The sequence below is a fragment of the Callionymus lyra genome, chromosome 2 (genome assembly GCF_982586985.1).
Source record: "Callionymus lyra chromosome 2, fCalLyr1.hap1.1, whole genome shotgun sequence".
Classification (NCBI taxonomy): domain Eukaryota; kingdom Metazoa; phylum Chordata; class Actinopteri; order Syngnathiformes; family Callionymidae; genus Callionymus; species Callionymus lyra.
The window spans coordinates 37,491,613-37,509,303 of NC_141819.1; the positions used below are offsets into that span (position 1 = coordinate 37,491,613).

Below are 17,691 nucleotides of genomic sequence, written 5' to 3' on the forward strand. Positions count from 1 at the left end.
GAAGAACAAGAATTAAACTAAAACTAAAAAATGTTCAATGCACAGATAATCCCTTGAAATTTAGATACAATTAATCTGGATAATTCACCGAAATAATAAAAATCTTATTTAAACCAAAGGCTTCTTTAAAGTCAGTATAGCAACAGCAACAAAAAAAATCAAAATATGTTATACATTACGCTTAAATCTTTCTAAAACTTACCAACATGTTAGCATTGTTGTTAGCCAACGGTCGTGTCTCAAACATCAATGTTTAATTCATGATTTAACTTGTATCAAGTTTCTATGACGTCCATATGACAGAAATAAAACTTCACACTAATGTTGTGTGACGTCATGAAAGTGTGCGAGTAAGCAGAAGTCAACAGCGACCTCACGAGGTCGGAGTCTGAAATGCGTCCAATGAAATTTCTTCTGAAGACGAGTGTAAGAATATCGTTTTTATTTATTATTACCTGCAATAAATGTACCTTATTAATTTATTTTCTCTAGCAAACAAATTATAGATATTATTTGAGATAAACCCGAAGTTTTTTCTTAAGTATCTATTTTATTAGATAAAATATTGATATATAAGAAACACATTCTTTATAGTAATGTATAGTTTTAAACAGACTTGAACAGATAACGTTTTCATTTACATTATTCTCTCTTTGAGTTTTGTCTGTAACTTTAAGTTTCACCAGAAGGGTTGAATATTGATGTGCTCTGTTCTGTTAAATTATTTAAAAATAATAATCAAACATCAGGTATTTAATTCAATTCACTTCAATTTTATTTAAAGTGTCTTATCATAACAAAGTTATCTCAAGGTATATATAAATTCCAGTAAGTTAAAACATAAAAAGTATTATCTGATTCACCAGATACATCAATGTCAGGATTTTCGACCCCAACATAACCAACACAAATAAGTCATTTTACAAAAAAGGCAAAAAGCAAAACTAAAATATTTAAGTTCCATTAAAATTAAAAGAAAACAAATTACCCACAATTATGACTGTGATAAATTAATGTTAAAATTGAACACCCCTAAAAACTTCACAAGATAAACGTGACCAGTTTTGAGTTTTGAGGTGGACTAAGTATAAATACAGACAAAAACAGTTCAATCAAAGTCATTGAAGTGATGACCAAATTATATTAATTTCAGAGCTATTATTTAAAGTTTAAAAAAAATACTATATCATGAATATAATTGTTATCCAAATAAATGCTACCAATGCCAAAGTAATTATTTCATAAATACAAAACAAATAATTCGAAATAAAAAATATTTGATCAAACATTAATCTAAACAATTCTTTATCAATTAACAAAAGCAAATTACTTTCCAACAATGGTGTGTAGTCATTGTTGAGTAGAGAAATGACTCATTCTGAAAGTATTTTGTTCTAAACTCTTCCAGAGACAGAGTCAGTGATTTTGGGCAAGGATTAGTGGAAGTAGTGGAAGTCATACTTGCACAGACAGTCAGAACTGTGTCAGTGTCAAGAAGGGATCCTAAAATAGACGTCCTATATTAAGTCAGTTAACCATCAGTGACAGACAGAGACACATTTGTAAATTCATATTTTATTCTACTTCCTTTCCAATGGGCAGCACATACCTCCCATATTAAAAAAAGGAAATAGCGTGTTAACACACAATTGCAACGATGAGTTAACAATATACAAAAAACAAACTTCAAATATTGTTATTGCATAATAACACAAATTGAACGCGCAGTTCTGACCTTACTTGCCAAGTGAGGTCAGACACATTAAAATACAGACTGGTGAGGATTCATCAGTGAAATTAATGTTTTACACACTGAAAGAAATGCAAGTTTATAGAGTTAGGCTCATGAACAATCCGCCATTAAATTGACAAAATAAGACATTGACAGTCATTTGCTGTAACCTGAACCACATTGGAAGATTGAAAAAACAGCTTCACATCCTCGAGTAACAAGTTACCTAAACAAGACTCTTGGTTATTTAACAAACTCTAAACCTTACCAGAAATATATAAAAGCGTTAAAACTAATCTGTATGACATCAGTATGATTGCTCAGATTTACGTTGCTTTTAAAACTTTCTAATCAGAATAGTGTAATTTTTTATTTATTTTGCTGTTTAACTGCGGTTTAATGGCTTCTCTTTTTAAACTTCATATTGTTCAATAACTTCAATCACTCGACACAGTTATCAAAAGTAGTCTGCTGTGACGTGAGCAGTAGAAAAAGATTCAGTCATGTTGAAATACAAGTATTTTAAAGCAATTTGTCATCTTGTCCATTGCATAAGAGAATCATTTTAGCATTTTCAGGACACTTGGGACACATTTGCCAAAAAAGCAACTCAAAATTAATTGAAAAGTTCAAAACTGATGTTCATTAATTGGTCATAAAATAGTGGTTTTAAATCATTCAAACCCCTGCTATTCATTACAATGCTAGTCTGGGTTACCAACCGGTTGCAGCTAAGCTAACAAGTGATTTTGTATTGGGTTATTTTTGTTGTTGTTGTTTTAAAGAATTGTCTGTATTTTAGTCAATGCTAAATCATTTGAACAGTTAAAAATCCCTCTTTATTTATGGGGGGAAAGTATTGTACTAATTGACATCTTGGCTGCACACAAGGATATCGTTGTTGCTTTTTAAGCTAAGCTAGGCTAAGCTAATGTAAGCACACATCTCTAGCCTCTTCATTTACAGCAACATAACCATCATTAGCTGTGAGGGTTTTTTAGTGTTCCCTTATGACTTGAACATTCCTTTTTACTTTTCAAATCTGTCTGCATCGTACCTCAAATAATGGCTCTCTTGACCCTCGGGCCTGGTTTTTCTGTCGTAACCAGAGAAACACGTGGCCGTCATAGGAGCAGAAAACGGTTACAAGTTCAATGTTGCTGATTCAAATGTCAGTTGAAAAGTGCAGTTTTACACACAATAATAACAGATTGGTCAACACTACTGCTAGCTTCAAAATGTTGATGTATTACAGTGTTTAAATTCCACTGAATATGAATTTGATTGTCATGTTTGTCGATAACATGGTCCCGATCACCTCTTAGCACACGTGCTAACAACTAGCCATTATGCTAGCAAGGCAGCTTAACTAGGTTTTAGAATGAACTACAGCGAGTAATATTATTGTGAATAAACACTAAAATGTAGCAAAACAAAGTTACTTTCTATCTACAGTTAATTTGCTACGGGCAGTGGTGTCCTATTTAAACAAAACAACAAATTTAGATATGAATGCAGCTTAACATGACACTGTTCTATTTGCTAGCTATACAAAGCAAAACATGGTGACCTAGAATTTACATTCAGCAGAACAAGAGTCTAGGAACTGATGATCTGACCGGACCAGGTCTCGTGCTTGGTGCCGGGGTTAAGGTGGGTGATGACTACGTCCACCGCCTGGATCTTCTGGTTTTTGGGAGGGACGGGACAAACCTTGTAGGTCACCTCGTCCCCCTCCATAGGCACGTACTCCCCCTCCACACTGCACAGGACAACAAGCAACACCTTAATGAACCATGACCTAATACTGTCTACACAGACAAGAAGATTAATATTTGCCTTCAAAATTGCAGAAATAAGCCCAATGTTTGTCTTTTTTATCCTTGGGTTACTGCAGGGTCAGGGTGAGCCGGAGGCCCGAAGACAAATTTGGTCAGAGGCAACACAAGGGATACCACAAACACATTTGTTATCGAGCCTTCGAGTCACTTGACCCTGAGATTACACAAGGGTTAAGCATTAAATAATGTTTTTTTTTATCATTTAACTCAATAATCTATTTATTTCAAAAATGTTTTCTTTTGTACAAATAGTTTGATTATCTCATTCTAATAATTTAAAAATCGATTTTCTACATTACATCAGTGCCATGGAAATATTAAATAGCTGAATTTAGCATTTCAAATGTTTGAAACTTTTTTAAACTGATTTCTTTTTAATATTGAAATTGTGTCGCTTTTCAATTCATTGAATTACTGGTTAAAACGATTGAATTCAATAATTCCTTTATTTAATATTGAGATAATTGAATAAAAAGAAAAAAATCTTTATGGAAAGATTTAAATTATTTTTAAATAAAGTAATGAAAAGAAAAATCAAATATAATAGTGCCACCCTTTATTTTCTTCAAATGTATTAAGCATTGTATACTGTATGTATTTTAACATTATTTTTACATTTCTAAACTCATATATATTTCAAAATAAACTTTGAAGCCATTTGATCTTTTTTTTTGTTAAAGTTCTATGTTTACACAGTTTGATATTGTAATTACAATAATTAAAAAAATACATTTTGGAAAATTAATACTCTGTTCGTTCATAGCCTTTGAATATTAAATATTATATAGAACTAGTTGAATTATTTTATTAGGAATATTATGTATTGCATGAAAAACGACAATATTAAAAAAAAACAGAATCAGAATGGCACTGATACGCTTACATATATGAGGATCATAACTAATGATTGACAGCTGAAAACTGAATGAGATTTGACAGATTCTTACTCTGAAATGTGAACAAAAATGTCCTCGCCACCGTGACACGGCTTGATGAATCCATGACCCTGGGATCTGGAGAAGTTCTTGCACACGCCCTTATAGACCGGACTGGACCGGGCCCGTACTGTCCTGCAGAGGAAGTGGTGGAACGTTAAAACCAGGCCGGAGCCTCAGAAGGTCGCGGTCATGTGACTCACGCCGAGTATGTGCGGGTGCGCTTGGTGGGCATGGGGGAGGGCAGCTCCCCTCCCTGGGGAGGTTTCCTCTCCCAGATCCGACTGCCCTCTCGTAGGAAAGGGAAGGAGACCTGCAGGGGAGTGCGGGGGGAGGTGAGGGGCAGCGAAGGATCCGTCAGGGAGGACGCGCCTGGGTCGGACATTTTGACTTTTTTTTGTTTTCACCAACACAGAAGCGAAGCTACACTTGCTGCATGACAGCTTCCGGAGGGGAGGACCGTCAGGGAGACCTGGAAACAGACCACAATAAACAGCTGTGTTGACAACATGTAGTGGAGGAGAAGTGAGCGAGGGATGACGAGGCATAAACGTGTCAGATGAATTATTCATCTCCTCCACCGACGGCTCTTTCATTAGAACGCTTCATTAACTGGATCTTATGGCTGCTAATATGTCTGCTCAGAGATAGGGAAGGAAGGGATGTGTATCACTGCCATCACAATATTCATGGTTGATGGTCATTTGTTTTATTGTTAGTGGAGATTTTTTCAGAGTAAATTGAATTAAATAATGTATATCAAAATGTTTAATTTGTTACTTTAAAAATTTATTTTTTTTAATTTTTTCATTAATTTTTTTACACAGAGTTTTGTATTAAAAGTATTTAAATTCCAACAATTCACAATTAAATGATGTAAATACGCAGCCTTTTCAATTCAATAGAATAATGCTGTTATAATAGCGCCACCAGACAATACTAGTGCATTGATGAGTTGACACGCCAGTGCTTGTACGTCGTCACGTGATTGGAAGTTCATTCTTTTGGTATAAAACAGTTATAACTTTATTCTTATATTGAATTGAACTACTAATTTATATTAAAAAAAAAACTTTTATTGTTGAAATTAGAGTATCAAACTAATAAAAAAAACGATTCATTTCGATTAAAAATAAATATATATATATTTTAAACCTTTCAATAAAAACATTGAAAATAACGATTTAAAAATTAAATAAAAATAATTCAATGCTAAAAAAATAAATGTATAAAGGAATTCTGAAATGATAATAAATTAATCTTTCTGTTCTTTATCTAATCTTCTTGCTGTTATTATTGATACACGTTATTGTTGTCATTAATATGATTGTTCTCCAGATTTTAGCAAGACATGGAAGGAATAACTTTTCTTTCGGTGTGATTTGATCACACTATGTATCATCAAATGAAGGAAGGATGGATTGAAGGAAGATTATATTTTAAAATAAGGATGAAAAGAAGAAGCAGCCACAGGTTCTAGAGTGACTGGTGGAGATGTCAGGAAGACAGATGGAGGAGAAGAAGGAATGGAGGAGGGAGAGATGAAGGAATGGAGGAGGGAGAGATGGGAAGAAGTTCCTCCTCAACAACATGGGGGACACGTCCGCCCATCTCCAGACGCGCAGTGACACAGGAAGCGCGTTAATAATTCACTACAAAATAAAAGCCGAGGAACAGATCGTCGTAGAATCTTCCAGAATAACAGACCATAAAACAAAGGGCGGCGGGTGCTCCGGGTGTGACCGCCGTGGAACAACGAGGATGTTGGCGGAGAAAACGACAGTCGAGCCGGTCGTGCTGTGTCACCATGAAGCCGCAGCCCACCTCCCGGGTGGAGCAGACACAACGACCACCTGCTCCTCGAGTCTCAACACCCGCTATAACATGCTCGCTTGACGACGACTTACCGGGGCGGACGACCGTCGGTGTCGCAGGGCCGAGACACGGGTGTGATGTAATCTGGTGAGAGCGGTGGACATGTGGGGAATAAGTGAGTGGATGCTGTGGGAGCAGGCGGGGTGAGAGAGCCGGGGGGAGGGAGGGAGGGCGGGGAGAAAGGAGGGGGTGACGGGGCTCGATTCACACACTCGCTCTTTGTCAGGGTGGAGGCTCCACTGTTCCTGCACTTGTGTTTGGATGAAGTTGAATTAACGAAAGTCAGAAGTATTTTTTCTTAATTATTGGAATTCAATGAAATGATCAGAGAAATGCATTAAAAACGTAATACACTAGTTATTGTGCTGGAATGATACTGGTTATACTTGTATATGTTTTTTGTTGTAAGGTAAGGTAAGGTAAGGTAAAACTTTATTGATCCCTCAGAAGGTCTCCTTCGGGAAATAGTTTTTTTCCAATAGCCAGCAATTTTTCATAAACAATAAAAAATAATAATAATAAAAAAAAAACAAGAAGAACATAAAGAGAAAGAACAAGATGACACAATCTAAGTCTAAAGATAAAGATAAAGAACATAGGTCAAAGAAAAACGACAAAGGATACAAAGACTAACATAGAACAGAACATCCAGATACTCTCACTCCACTCCTGCCCCCGAGCTCAGAATTGTACAATTTAATAGCCCGAGGAATGAATGAGTCCCTGAGTCTATTAGTTTTGCACCTGGGTTGGAGCATTCGTGCACTCATTCTGCTTCTCTGCTCACTGGTGACAGTGTTCAGAGGATGACTGTCATCATCCATGATGGACAGAAGTTTGTTCAATGATCTCCTCTCAGCAACTGTCACCAGTGAGTCCAGCTTCATTCCAACCACAGAGCCAGCCCTGCTGATCAACCTGTTGACACTCCTCTTGGACACATTTCCACCCCAACACACCACAGCATAGAACACTGGCCACCACAGACTGGTAGAACATGCAGAGGAGCTTCCTGCAGATGTTAAATGATCGAAGCCTCCTCAGAAAGTACAGTCTACTCTGAACCTTCTTATATACATGGTCTGTGTTGCAGGACCAGTCCAGTTTGCTGTCCATCCACACACCGAGGTACTTATAGTTGTGAACTATCTCCACCTATCTTGTAATCGTTGTGCAGACACTTTTATTCACACAAACAGAACTAACGACAGAAACTTCTACAAGTACAATACATGTTTGATTGATGTCCCTACAATTTTGTTTTCTCAAATGTTTTAAACGACAAAATAAGTAATCAATCATATTTTTAATTAATCACTCAGTATTATGCAAAAATCCTTAAATAAGTTAAGTGATTTAAAAAGAATTACATTTTTTGGGGGGGAAAAATGAACAAACAAAGTAAATATGTGTGACTTTTATTTTACAATCCACAGGCATTTCTGTAACGTAAAAGATCATCTGGGGGGAGAACCAAATACAAGTTTGTACACTTTACACAAAGCATGTGAGCAGACGACACATCACTCTTGTTTTCCACTTCCAAACTAATCAGTCAACGGTCATCTTTTTATTTCTCATAATTTGGTTCAACTGTTGCACACAAATAATGACGAGTGGACACATGACTCTTCCTTCAGAGCAGGAACGAAGTCTTGCTAAAAATCAAGCAGAGGCTGAATTGATTGAATATAAATATATAAAACCGGAACAACATTGTTTGATGACCTTCTCAATTGGTTGTGCTTGATGGCAAGAGTGTCGATGAGCAACGGTAGAACTGCAGTCATTGAATTCCGTCAACGTTCTTGAAAATGGTCAGAATGATCACAAAAAACAGAGTTTTGCTTCATAATACAACTTAAAATCAGTTTGTATTCTTGACCCAGAAGAGGGACTTGAACAACAGGCTAGCAGATGTGATTAAATGAAACCCGGACTCAATGATTTAACTGCGTAACGTCAGCAGGAGCAATATGTTGTCAACGTTAGTGCCTCTGAAACTACATTCAGGTAAACACAACACGGATGAATCTAACCTGCAATGTTAGGATAGATTATTGAAGAACTATGATTAATAATTCATCCCTGCTCTTCTTCACACATTTTCATCTTCTTTACTGCAAGGACTTCATCCTGTTGAGGGCGGAGCCGGCCTGGAACCATTCGATCTGCGTCTCGTTGAAGGTGTGGTTGAGCTCCAGTGTGTCCACGCTGCCGTCGCTGTGCTTCACCTCGGCGCTCAGAGGCTGACGACACACACATGTTACACACCAGAACCACTGATCACACCCTCACATACGTGTTGGATCCTCACCTTTCCTGGAGTGAAGGTTTTCAGTCCTTTGATGGAGATCTTGTCGTCTGGGCGGATCTTATCGTAGTCTGAGGGGTTGTTGAAGGTCAGGGGGAGCAGGCCTTGTTTCTTCAGGTTAGTCTCTACAAACAGAACCAACAACTTGTGAATAAGTGGATCATGTCTTCGGTGAACCTTCAGGTAGATGAAGCACCGTGGATTCTGGCGAAGCTCTTCACGATAATGGCTCGTCCTCCCAGGTGCCTCGGCTCCAGAGCGGCGTGCTCTCGGCTGGAACCCTCACCGTAGTTGTCGTCGCCAACGACAACCCATGACACACCCTTAGCCTGCACACAACAAACTCATTCAAGCTCTTGTAATACTTTGCCGCCCAGCCAGCTAACCTAAAGTGTTGATCACTTTTGACGAAGCAACATAGACTTAACATAATTTAAATCACTTAACAAAGCAGTGTGCAGAAAGGCATTATGGGAGTTCAGTTTAGTTGGAACTAGACGCGAGGTGGGTGCGGTATTTCGAGCCTCCTACAAAGTTATGTTGATGCCTTTAAGTTTATCTGCTGTTCTACTAAAAAAAGTCAAAGAGCTTTGGTGTTTCTGCCTGCAGCTTGATACAATACATTTAATATTGAAAATTCCCCTGAATTGTATTTTCGGCAAAATACTTTTATAACTAAAATAACAAGGCTGAAACAGGATGTTGTGATGGCAAAAGGTCAACCACTGTAAAGGCAATAAAGAAATCTAAATAAATTAGATTTTGAAAATGAAAATATAAATTAAAGACACACCTGAACGTACCTTTGAGCGCTTTACAGAATTTGTCGTTTTAAATCGCTGCATACTGGTTTACTTGCTATATAAAACAAAGTTAAGTTACTTCCATGCCTTCGAGTAAACCATAATCATTTTGAGCAGGTTGCAACAACACCGTGATAATTATAAAACTGATCATTTGTCGCAATAACTTTGACATTCGGTTACATGGTCATTACCAAGTCAAAATTTACAATATGTTGATATTTAATTATTCTTTCAAGCATTTGAAATGCCTAGATTGAGGAAAGTACATAACAATAGCCATACTTTGAGTGGTACTAATATTTACCATAATACGTCATTTCAGAATTTAAGGACTTTTTTAGTTTCAGACAACTTTCATTTTGAGCAGCAAGTGTCATCATTTAAAAGGGACTTAATGTTTCCACATTTTCAAATTGTGTTTATGTTATAGAAAGAAATGACACGAGTGATGATTCTGGATGCAGATCACAGATTAATATTTTGATTTGTTTCACTAATAAAATAATATGATTAAAAAACAAAGAATCAACAAAAATATTTAGGTATTTCATAGGTTACGAAGTGCGGAGCCTTGAGTTCTCACCTTGTAGTGTCGAGCCACATCAGGGACGCCTCCGAATTCTCCATTCAGAAGATTCTTCACCTTGTTGACTGCGTCATTATCACTGTTGACTGCACCGATCAGCATGTTGTTGGAGATGTTGTCCAGGTGACCACGGAACTTGAGCCAGGGTCCTGCAGCACTGATGTGGTCTGTGGTGCATTTGCCCTTCACCTGTCAGAAGGAATAAGACCTCGTTGTTGTAGGAACTCTGGCAGCTACAAAAGTGGAGGAAAGTGTGCAAGAACTCGCCTTGATGAGAACCTGCAAGTCCTCCAGGTCTGTGCCGCACCACCTGTCGAACGGCTCAAGGAGCTGCAGACGGTTGCTCTGAGGGCTGACGTCCACCCGGAGGCTGGTGCCGTCCACTGGCGGGTGCTGATAGGTGTCCTGGCCCGGGTCAAAATCTCTGGCGGGGAGTTCATCACCAGTAGGGGGCTCCAGTTTGAACTTCTCACCGTTGGGGGCTGTGAGGTAGTCCGTCTCAGGGTTGAAGTTCAGGGTTCCTGCTATGGCCATGGCCGTAACGATCTGAGGAGGACGGTCAGAAGGATCAGATTCAATACTATATTTACAAGTTAATTAAAACAACCAGTCAGCCTCATTACAAAACAATTAATTTCCTTAAAGTTAGTTAATTACCATCATGGTTAACAACCAAGAGCCTCATTCTTAGTTTTTACTCTTGAGCATAGATAGCAGTTTTATGCTAGCTGACACACAATGATAAATGACCCATGACGAAATTAACAACTCCAATTTTAACAAATGAAATAAAGCTTTAATTAATATAATGCAGCAATTTAACAGAGCAACATCTGTTTTGTACCACATTCCAATGTAATGTGAATTTTTTGAAATTTAAGAGGCCCTATATTTGATTATTTTTAAATACTTTTGGCTCCACCTAGTGTCAGAATTGTGAAATAACAATTCTTTTTTAACTATAATTTTTAAATTAATAAATGAAACTACCAGCACTTCATCTGACACGCAGACGATCATGTGAGGACGTAGAAGCACACTAGAAAAACTAGAAAATGTTATTTTTTAAAACCCACTGATGTCAAGTGGATGTCACAATTACAACTTGCTTTTGTATTAGTCACCTTTTTTCAGCCAAAAAATACTCAGTCCATCCCTAATGTGTTTGACTTCATATACCGTAGATCAGTGATTCCCAACCTGTGGGCCGCGAAGGTATTGCAGGTGGGCTGCAAAATCATTTCCAAAATAGTATCATTTTTTTGTGGGAGTGTGGATGTAATTATATAAATAAAATTATACAATGTTTGAAATGTTAAAAAAGGGTATTGAACATTTTCAAATATTCTTTTCATTATATTGTTTTTCCTTTGATTATTATACATGTGACACTGAGAACGCATTATAATGCCGTCGTATCTATGGGGTCTGAGGTGGGCCACAAAGGTTTTTGAGACTTAAAAGTAGTTTTAGAGTCGGAAAAGGTTGGGGACCACTGCCGTAGATGATCTCACCTCAGGGGAAGTCACGAAAGCATGTGTTGCAGGGTTAGCATCATTCCTGGCAGAAAAGTTTCTGTTGTAGGACGTAACAATTGTGTTCTTCTCGCCTTTCTTCACGTCACGTCTGGAAGAAAAACACCCAACAATGAGTCTTTGCAGACAGAGTCTCACACGCAAATCAGTTTCTCCTACCTGTCCCACTGCCCAATGCAAGGACCGCAGGCATTTGCCAGAACCACACCACCAACATCACCAAGGATCTTTGACTAGGTGAAGAAAACATGGATTTATTTTTTAGCATTTCCAGTTCACGTTAAACGGAACCTTCTGCGTGTGTCTCAACTCACGTATCCATCTCGTTCAATGGTGGCACGAATCTGCTCAGATCCAGGAGTTACGGTGAACTGGGCTTTGCACTTGAGACCCTTGTCCAGAGCCTGCTTTGCCACAGAGGCAGCCCGGCCCATGTCCTCGTAGCTGGAGTTTGTGCAGCTGCCAATCAAACCTACAAAGCATCAAATAGATGCATTACAATCGTGCGGGAGCAAGTCAGATGAATAAGATGCGATCCAATGACTTACCAACTTTGACCTCCAGGGGCCAGCCATTTTTCTTTGCGGTAGCTCCAACGTCAGCCACAGGGTGGCAAAGGTCAGGGGTGAAGGGGCCATTGATGTGGGGCTTCAGCTGAAGGAATCAAAGGCTTTTTAATTAAAACCCTGCATTTCATAATGCTGATTATATCAAACAAACATGTTAAAGACCAAATGTTTATGTAATATTTCTGGCTTCACCTAGTCGTGTAACTGCACTGTAGACAAAACGGATCCACCAGAACCTTGTTGTAATATGATTGTCTCGTCTAATCCTGGTGTTTTTCATACACGTTAAGACCATGCACTGTTCTACAATTCTTTCACGCACACACACACATGTTACTAGTTGCTGAATATGGAATTAAAAATTGAACAGTAACCTCATCCAGGTTGATCTCGATGGTCTGGTCATACTCGCAGCCTTCATCTGGCACCAGCAGATCGGCGTACTCGTCAGCCAGAGCAGAGATTTCTGAGGAAACAAAGATCAGTAATATTGCCATTGTCAGCAGTTACTTCAGAGCTTAACAGTATTTTCATATTATAGATTTATGCTTTGAGTTGAAGTTAATTCAATCTTGTATACCTCCACGACCGGTCTTCTCCAGGTACGTCTTCATGCGGTGGTTGTAAGGAAATACTGAGGTTGTGGCTCCGATTTCTGCTCCCATGTTGCAAATGGTTGCCATTCCTGACCCGAAAAAACACATTGTTAAGATTATGAGTTCATGGAAGTCTCCACACTGAGGTTTAGAAACCCACCGGTGCAGGAAATGGAGTCAACTCCTGGTCCATGATACTCCACGATGGCTCCAGTGCCTCCTTTGACTGTGAGAATTCCTGCCACCTTCAGGATGACATCCTTCGGTGAGGTCCACCCTGAGAGGGAGCCGGTCAATCGCACACCAATCACCTATGGAACCAAGATATTTCAGAAAACTACGAATGGAAAAACACTCTCCAAAAAATGAGGACGGCTTTTATACGTTTGGACATTTGAGCTCCCATGGGATTCCAGCCATCACATCCACGGCGTCGGCTCCTCCAACTCCAATGCAGATGGAACCAAGACCCCCACCATTTGGTGTGTGGGAATCTGTGCCAATCAGCATGACTCCTGGGTAAGCATAGTTCTCCAGGATGATCTGTTGAAATAATAAAAAAATATTTAAATCGATCTTAATTTATACAATTTAACATAATCCTTTCATATCTAAAAGGTTACATTTTCTTTAAGATTATATAATCAACTACAGGCACAAGTTCAAGTGGTTGGTTTAATCATTTACAATAAAAAAAAAACTATCAAAGTTGACATGAACAGCAACAATGCACCAGCATTTCCATTTGTAGGCAAACGGGTGTTTTCCAAATACACGTCCAGCAGGGTAAATAAAACACTGAATGCAAACAGATTAACCAGTGTTTGCTAAATAAGATGCTTAGAAAACAATACTTATGCAAATTAGTTTGGATGAAAACATTTAATTTAACTACTCTCAGTCCAGTACAATATCATATTTCAATTAAGCTTTACTTTGGTCTTGTCAAGTCAGGTAATGGTCCAACCCTCTTGCTTTAGTACCTGAAGGTTAATTAAATCTTCTGTGTAAATCACATGTAGAAAAAAATAAAAATCAATTACTTTCTGCTGCGTTTGAGATTCAACATCTGGTTTCAACCAGCAGGTCTGAATATTGTCTTTCGTGCAAATTATTTAAGATTAAATAATGAAACATAAACACTAGGTCCATATAAAGTGCAGCAAACAATGTCCACTTCAGGTAATGACTGACAGTACTTGAGTTATCGAGTCTACCATGAGGATTCCTGACAAAAATTTTGGATCATTACACAGTCATTGAAATACAATAATACCTGATGGATGATTCCAGATCCAGGCTTCCAGAAACCAACTCCGTATTTGGCACCTGCACTCGAAAGAAAGTTGTAGACTTCCTGGTTGACGTCCTGACATAAGTTAAAGAAACGACAGCATATTAGCCTAAAAGGAAAAAAAACAAACAAAGGATGACCTGACCACAAGACTCACCTTGGCTCTAGCGAGATCCTGGACTCCTCCAGTCTGGGCCTCTATCAAGTGGTCGCAGTGGATGGTGGAGGGCACGGCCACTCGTGGCAGACCACTGCTGATGAACTGGAGCATGGCCATTTGTGCGGTGGCGTCCTGCATGGCCACGCGGTCCGGACGCAAACGCAGGTAGGTGCGGCCGCGGTCGATGTCCTGGTTGTGGGGATCATCGAGATGGCCGTAGACGATCTTCTCCGACAGAGTAAGAGGACGGTTGAGTCTGAAAGAAGTTCAAGTAGGTTCAGTTTGTCGAGTTTGAACATGAAATCAGATGAGTCCCGTGTCACGACTTAACACCTATAGATTAACAAGCAGGATATTTTTCTGACCTTTTGCGCACAACATCAACATTTGACTGGAGCTTCTCATAGTTGACAAAGGAGTTTGGCTCGAAGCGGCTCATGGACACTTTAGCCGATGCCCTGTAGGCGGCCGACACGTGTAGACGGCGAGCTCCATGGCCAAGAACTACCTGCAAATGACAACAATACCAATTAGCTAAGTAAAAACTTCTCATGCAACCCTTTTCACAACATTAATGTTTTACCGACAAGTACAACGTTGTGTTAGTAAATATTTAGCTATAGCGTTTAAAGATTGATTACAAGCCAAGAGTATGGAAGTGTATCAGTTTAAATGTTGAAACTTTAAATATTCTTTAAAGTTTTAAACATATTTGAAACAATGTATTAATAAATTATATATTAAATATGATTCTTTTTTTCATTTTGAAAAGTTCATTTGTATGGAATAATTAAATAATTCCTATATCGCAAGCTTGATTTTTTTTTTTATTGAAAAAAAACAAACAAAAAACCCCACATTTTCCAAATTAATGAATTTGTGTTGTTTTTGATTTATTTAGTTTTTTTAAACAGACAAAGTTCTGATTGTAATTCCAACTATTTTTAAATTAATTAAAAAAAAAAAACGCTACCCTAGTTTCAATATTTAAATGGTTAAATTCAACATTTCAATAATAATATAAATGATTGAATTCAAATATTTAGGAAAAATAATTAAATTCTTAAACAACATTTGAAAAAAATCATAGTTTCAACATTTAAAATCTTAAATATATCCATTTAATATTATGATGGCACTGATATAATTCCAAACAAGACCTACAGAAAACGGTCAGTGTTAAAGAAAAAGTCAAAAATATCTGTTGAGGAGCATTTGTTATGAAAACACAAGTGCTGGACATCGGAGCCTTTCCTAAGAAACAGACACTTAATCTCTTCCCACAGAAAATACCCATAGTCAGAAAGGACCTGCTTTCAAATGATTTTAAATCCACTGAAATCAACGAGTTATGACAAAATGGTATAATAACTATAACTATTTTTACAACTGATATTTCTGAATAAAACCTGTAGGTAAAGTCACACAACATAATTTTTTTAATGGACGACAATTGATTTACAGAGCTTGTCATTTGTAATTGGAAACAGCGAAGGTGAAGGTCTATTTTGAAAAGCAGATTGTTGCTAACAAACAGGTTAAAGGACAGCTGGGTACTCGAGACCAGCTGACATTTATTGTCCGGCATCAAGAACTGTGGCGGAGGTCAGGCTTGATGTTCACTCTTTACAAGTATTTATGGTGGATTTCTTAGAGATAAATTAAAGTAAAATAAACATTCACATATAACGTCATATAGTTATTATAGCGCAATGTCATTATTATTATTATTAATTATTATTATTATTACCAAGTCATGTGTCAATCGTGTTCTAGTAACTAAAGTAACTAGTATTTACTGAAGTAGTAAATATAAGGTGACATTGGAGAGCAGCTGCAATAAAGGGCTTTATAAATAAATCCGTCCAAAATGATCGAAATTCAAGGTTTGTCACGGGTAATACAATTATAATTCTGTCTAAATAAATGGCATTTATGGTGAATATACGCTTGTAGTATAAATGAAGTTGGAAATTCGGACACGCTGTCGTCCTGGTCCCGCTAACCTTGTGGGTAACCTTGCGATGTAGGCTCCAGACTGGCCACAGGGGAAAAGCAGCACAAAAGAGGGGTTTTAGTAAAAACCTATATTATCTATAATCCGTCTACGGCTGTTAAATTCCCTGATTCTTATCAAAGCAGTCTGTGGTGGATGTGCTCTGAGGTGCGTCAGCGGGGACACGGTGACCCGGCTAACCGCCTGCTGACCGTTCACCAGCTAGTTCTTGCTCGACAGACACGCACTGCGCTCGCAATCCTTCCTCGCCATGTTCGCTTGAAAAAGGACCATCAACACAAGAAGCTGACAGAAGGTATGCTCGCCTGAAAGCAGGTAAAAATGAAAGAGCGCCTCTTACCTGAAGCCGAGCAACAGTGAGACAGTAGGTTGCCATTTTGTTCACTGACAAAGATGTGACGGGAGGAGGTGACGTCACGTATTTATACCTACCATATTTTCTTCGTGCTGTTTCATCTAACAGACAAATTGCACTTGTGAACGGTGCTGCCCTCTAGTGGGGCACTACAAATCCTGTTTTCAACAGACGACCTTTAACGACTTGGTGCCAACCTTTCCCTTTTAATATTTTATATTCACATCAATCTTTTTTTTCACCATCACCTTGACATTTATTACACTTGTATATCGAATTTATTTTATGATGCTGTTTTTGAGCTTTATTTTATTTTTACAAATGTAGTATTAAAACAAAACAAAAAAGGTGTGTGTTCTGTATATACACCAGTGCAATATTCTTCATGTGTAACATAACATATACTTATTTGATGCATGTTACATTATATCACATTAAATTAAATGTACATTAATGTTGTGTCAGTTTTGCTTATTTATTTTCTTTTTACAATAAATGTACTGTATATTTGATTTTTAAAATATATTTTCTACTCATGTATGTTCTGGCAATCTTAGACATTAAAGACTTATTACTTTTCCAACTGTCTTCGATTGCTGTGAACGGAGCTAAAAATCAACCTTGTGAATTACCAAAGTATTTCTGATTCTGTATTCTCTATTTCATATGTAGCCAGCTCATAAAAATACGATAATTAAACATGAGAAATGCCATGCGTTATAAAAATTCATAAAAATACTACATATGCAAAACAAAAGAGAAAGAATAGTAACAGCTCAATTTAATGCAATTCTTAATTTAAAATAGATTAAAGTGTTAAATGTGTGATGGATTTGTGAAAATAAAGAGAATAAAAAATATTTTTCAAAAAGCTCTTCATTTATTTAATAATTTAATTGTAATTATTTCTTCTTTTTTTTAATTATGTATTTTTTATATGCCAACTTCAATGCACGAGTGACTTATTGTATTGTATTTTATTGAATTCATTTTGTATTGTATCCACACACAAAAATTCAAAACATAAAAACGTTTTCTGAATCAGAACATCAAGATCATACATTAAATGTTAAATG

General features: G+C 37.5%; 2 protein-coding genes across 2 annotated transcripts; both read right to left on the reverse strand.

Moving 5' to 3' along the window:
• Positions 1 to 1,565: 1,565 nt before the first annotated feature.
• csdc2a (cold shock domain containing C2, RNA binding a) lies at positions 1,566 to 6,705 on the reverse strand. The gene is made up of 4 exons (XM_087783049.1): positions 6,416 to 6,705; positions 4,712 to 4,980; positions 4,521 to 4,643; positions 1,566 to 3,494 (listed from the first exon to the last, which is right to left on the reverse strand). Exons 2-4 carry the CDS (start codon positions 4,891 to 4,893, stop codon positions 3,332 to 3,334), a joined length of 468 nt encoding a protein of 155 aa, XP_087639175.1. The 5' UTR covers positions 4,894 to 4,980; positions 6,416 to 6,705; the 3' UTR covers positions 1,566 to 3,331.
• Positions 6,706 to 7,785: 1,080 nt separating this feature from the next.
• Positions 7,786 to 16,667, reverse strand: aco2 (aconitase 2, mitochondrial). The gene is made up of 17 exons (XM_087784989.1): positions 16,601 to 16,667; positions 14,609 to 14,751; positions 14,241 to 14,499; positions 14,066 to 14,158; positions 13,174 to 13,332; positions 12,950 to 13,100; positions 12,774 to 12,878; positions 12,568 to 12,659; positions 12,173 to 12,278; positions 11,939 to 12,096; positions 11,784 to 11,857; positions 11,604 to 11,715; positions 10,357 to 10,635; positions 10,087 to 10,278; positions 8,894 to 9,026; positions 8,701 to 8,822; positions 7,786 to 8,632 (listed from the first exon to the last, which is right to left on the reverse strand). The coding sequence occupies exons 1-17, from the start codon at positions 16,634 to 16,636 to the stop codon at positions 8,501 to 8,503; spliced, it is 2,346 nt and encodes a 781-aa protein (XP_087641115.1). The 5' UTR covers positions 16,637 to 16,667; the 3' UTR covers positions 7,786 to 8,500.
• Positions 16,668 to 17,691: the final 1,024 nt, after the last annotated feature.

Excerpts from the sequence above, each read along its gene's own strand:
- csdc2a (XM_087783049.1), bottom strand. The coding sequence starts at position 4,893 with ATGTCCGACCCAGGCGCGTCCTCCCTGACGGATCCTTCGCTGCCCCTC. Across the intron at positions 4,644-4,711 it reads CGCACCCGCACATACTCGGC|GACAGTACGGGCCCGGTCCA; the intron begins GTGAGTCACATG and ends CTTCCTCTGCAG. Across the intron at positions 3,495-4,520 it reads ATTTTTGTTCACATTTCAGA|TGTGGAGGGGGAGTACGTGC; the intron begins GTAAGAATCTGT and ends TGTCCTGTGCAG.
- aco2 (XM_087784989.1), bottom strand. The coding sequence starts at position 16,636 with ATGGCAACCTACTGTCTCACTGTTGCTCGGCTTCAG. Across the intron at positions 12,097-12,172 it reads GCCCCTGGAGGTCAAAGTTG|GTTTGATTGGCAGCTGCACA; the intron begins GTAAGTCATTGG and ends GATGCTTTGTAG. Across the intron at positions 8,823-8,893 it reads GAGCTTCGCCAGAATCCACG|AGACTAACCTGAAGAAACAA; the intron begins GTGCTTCATCTA and ends TTCTGTTTGTAG.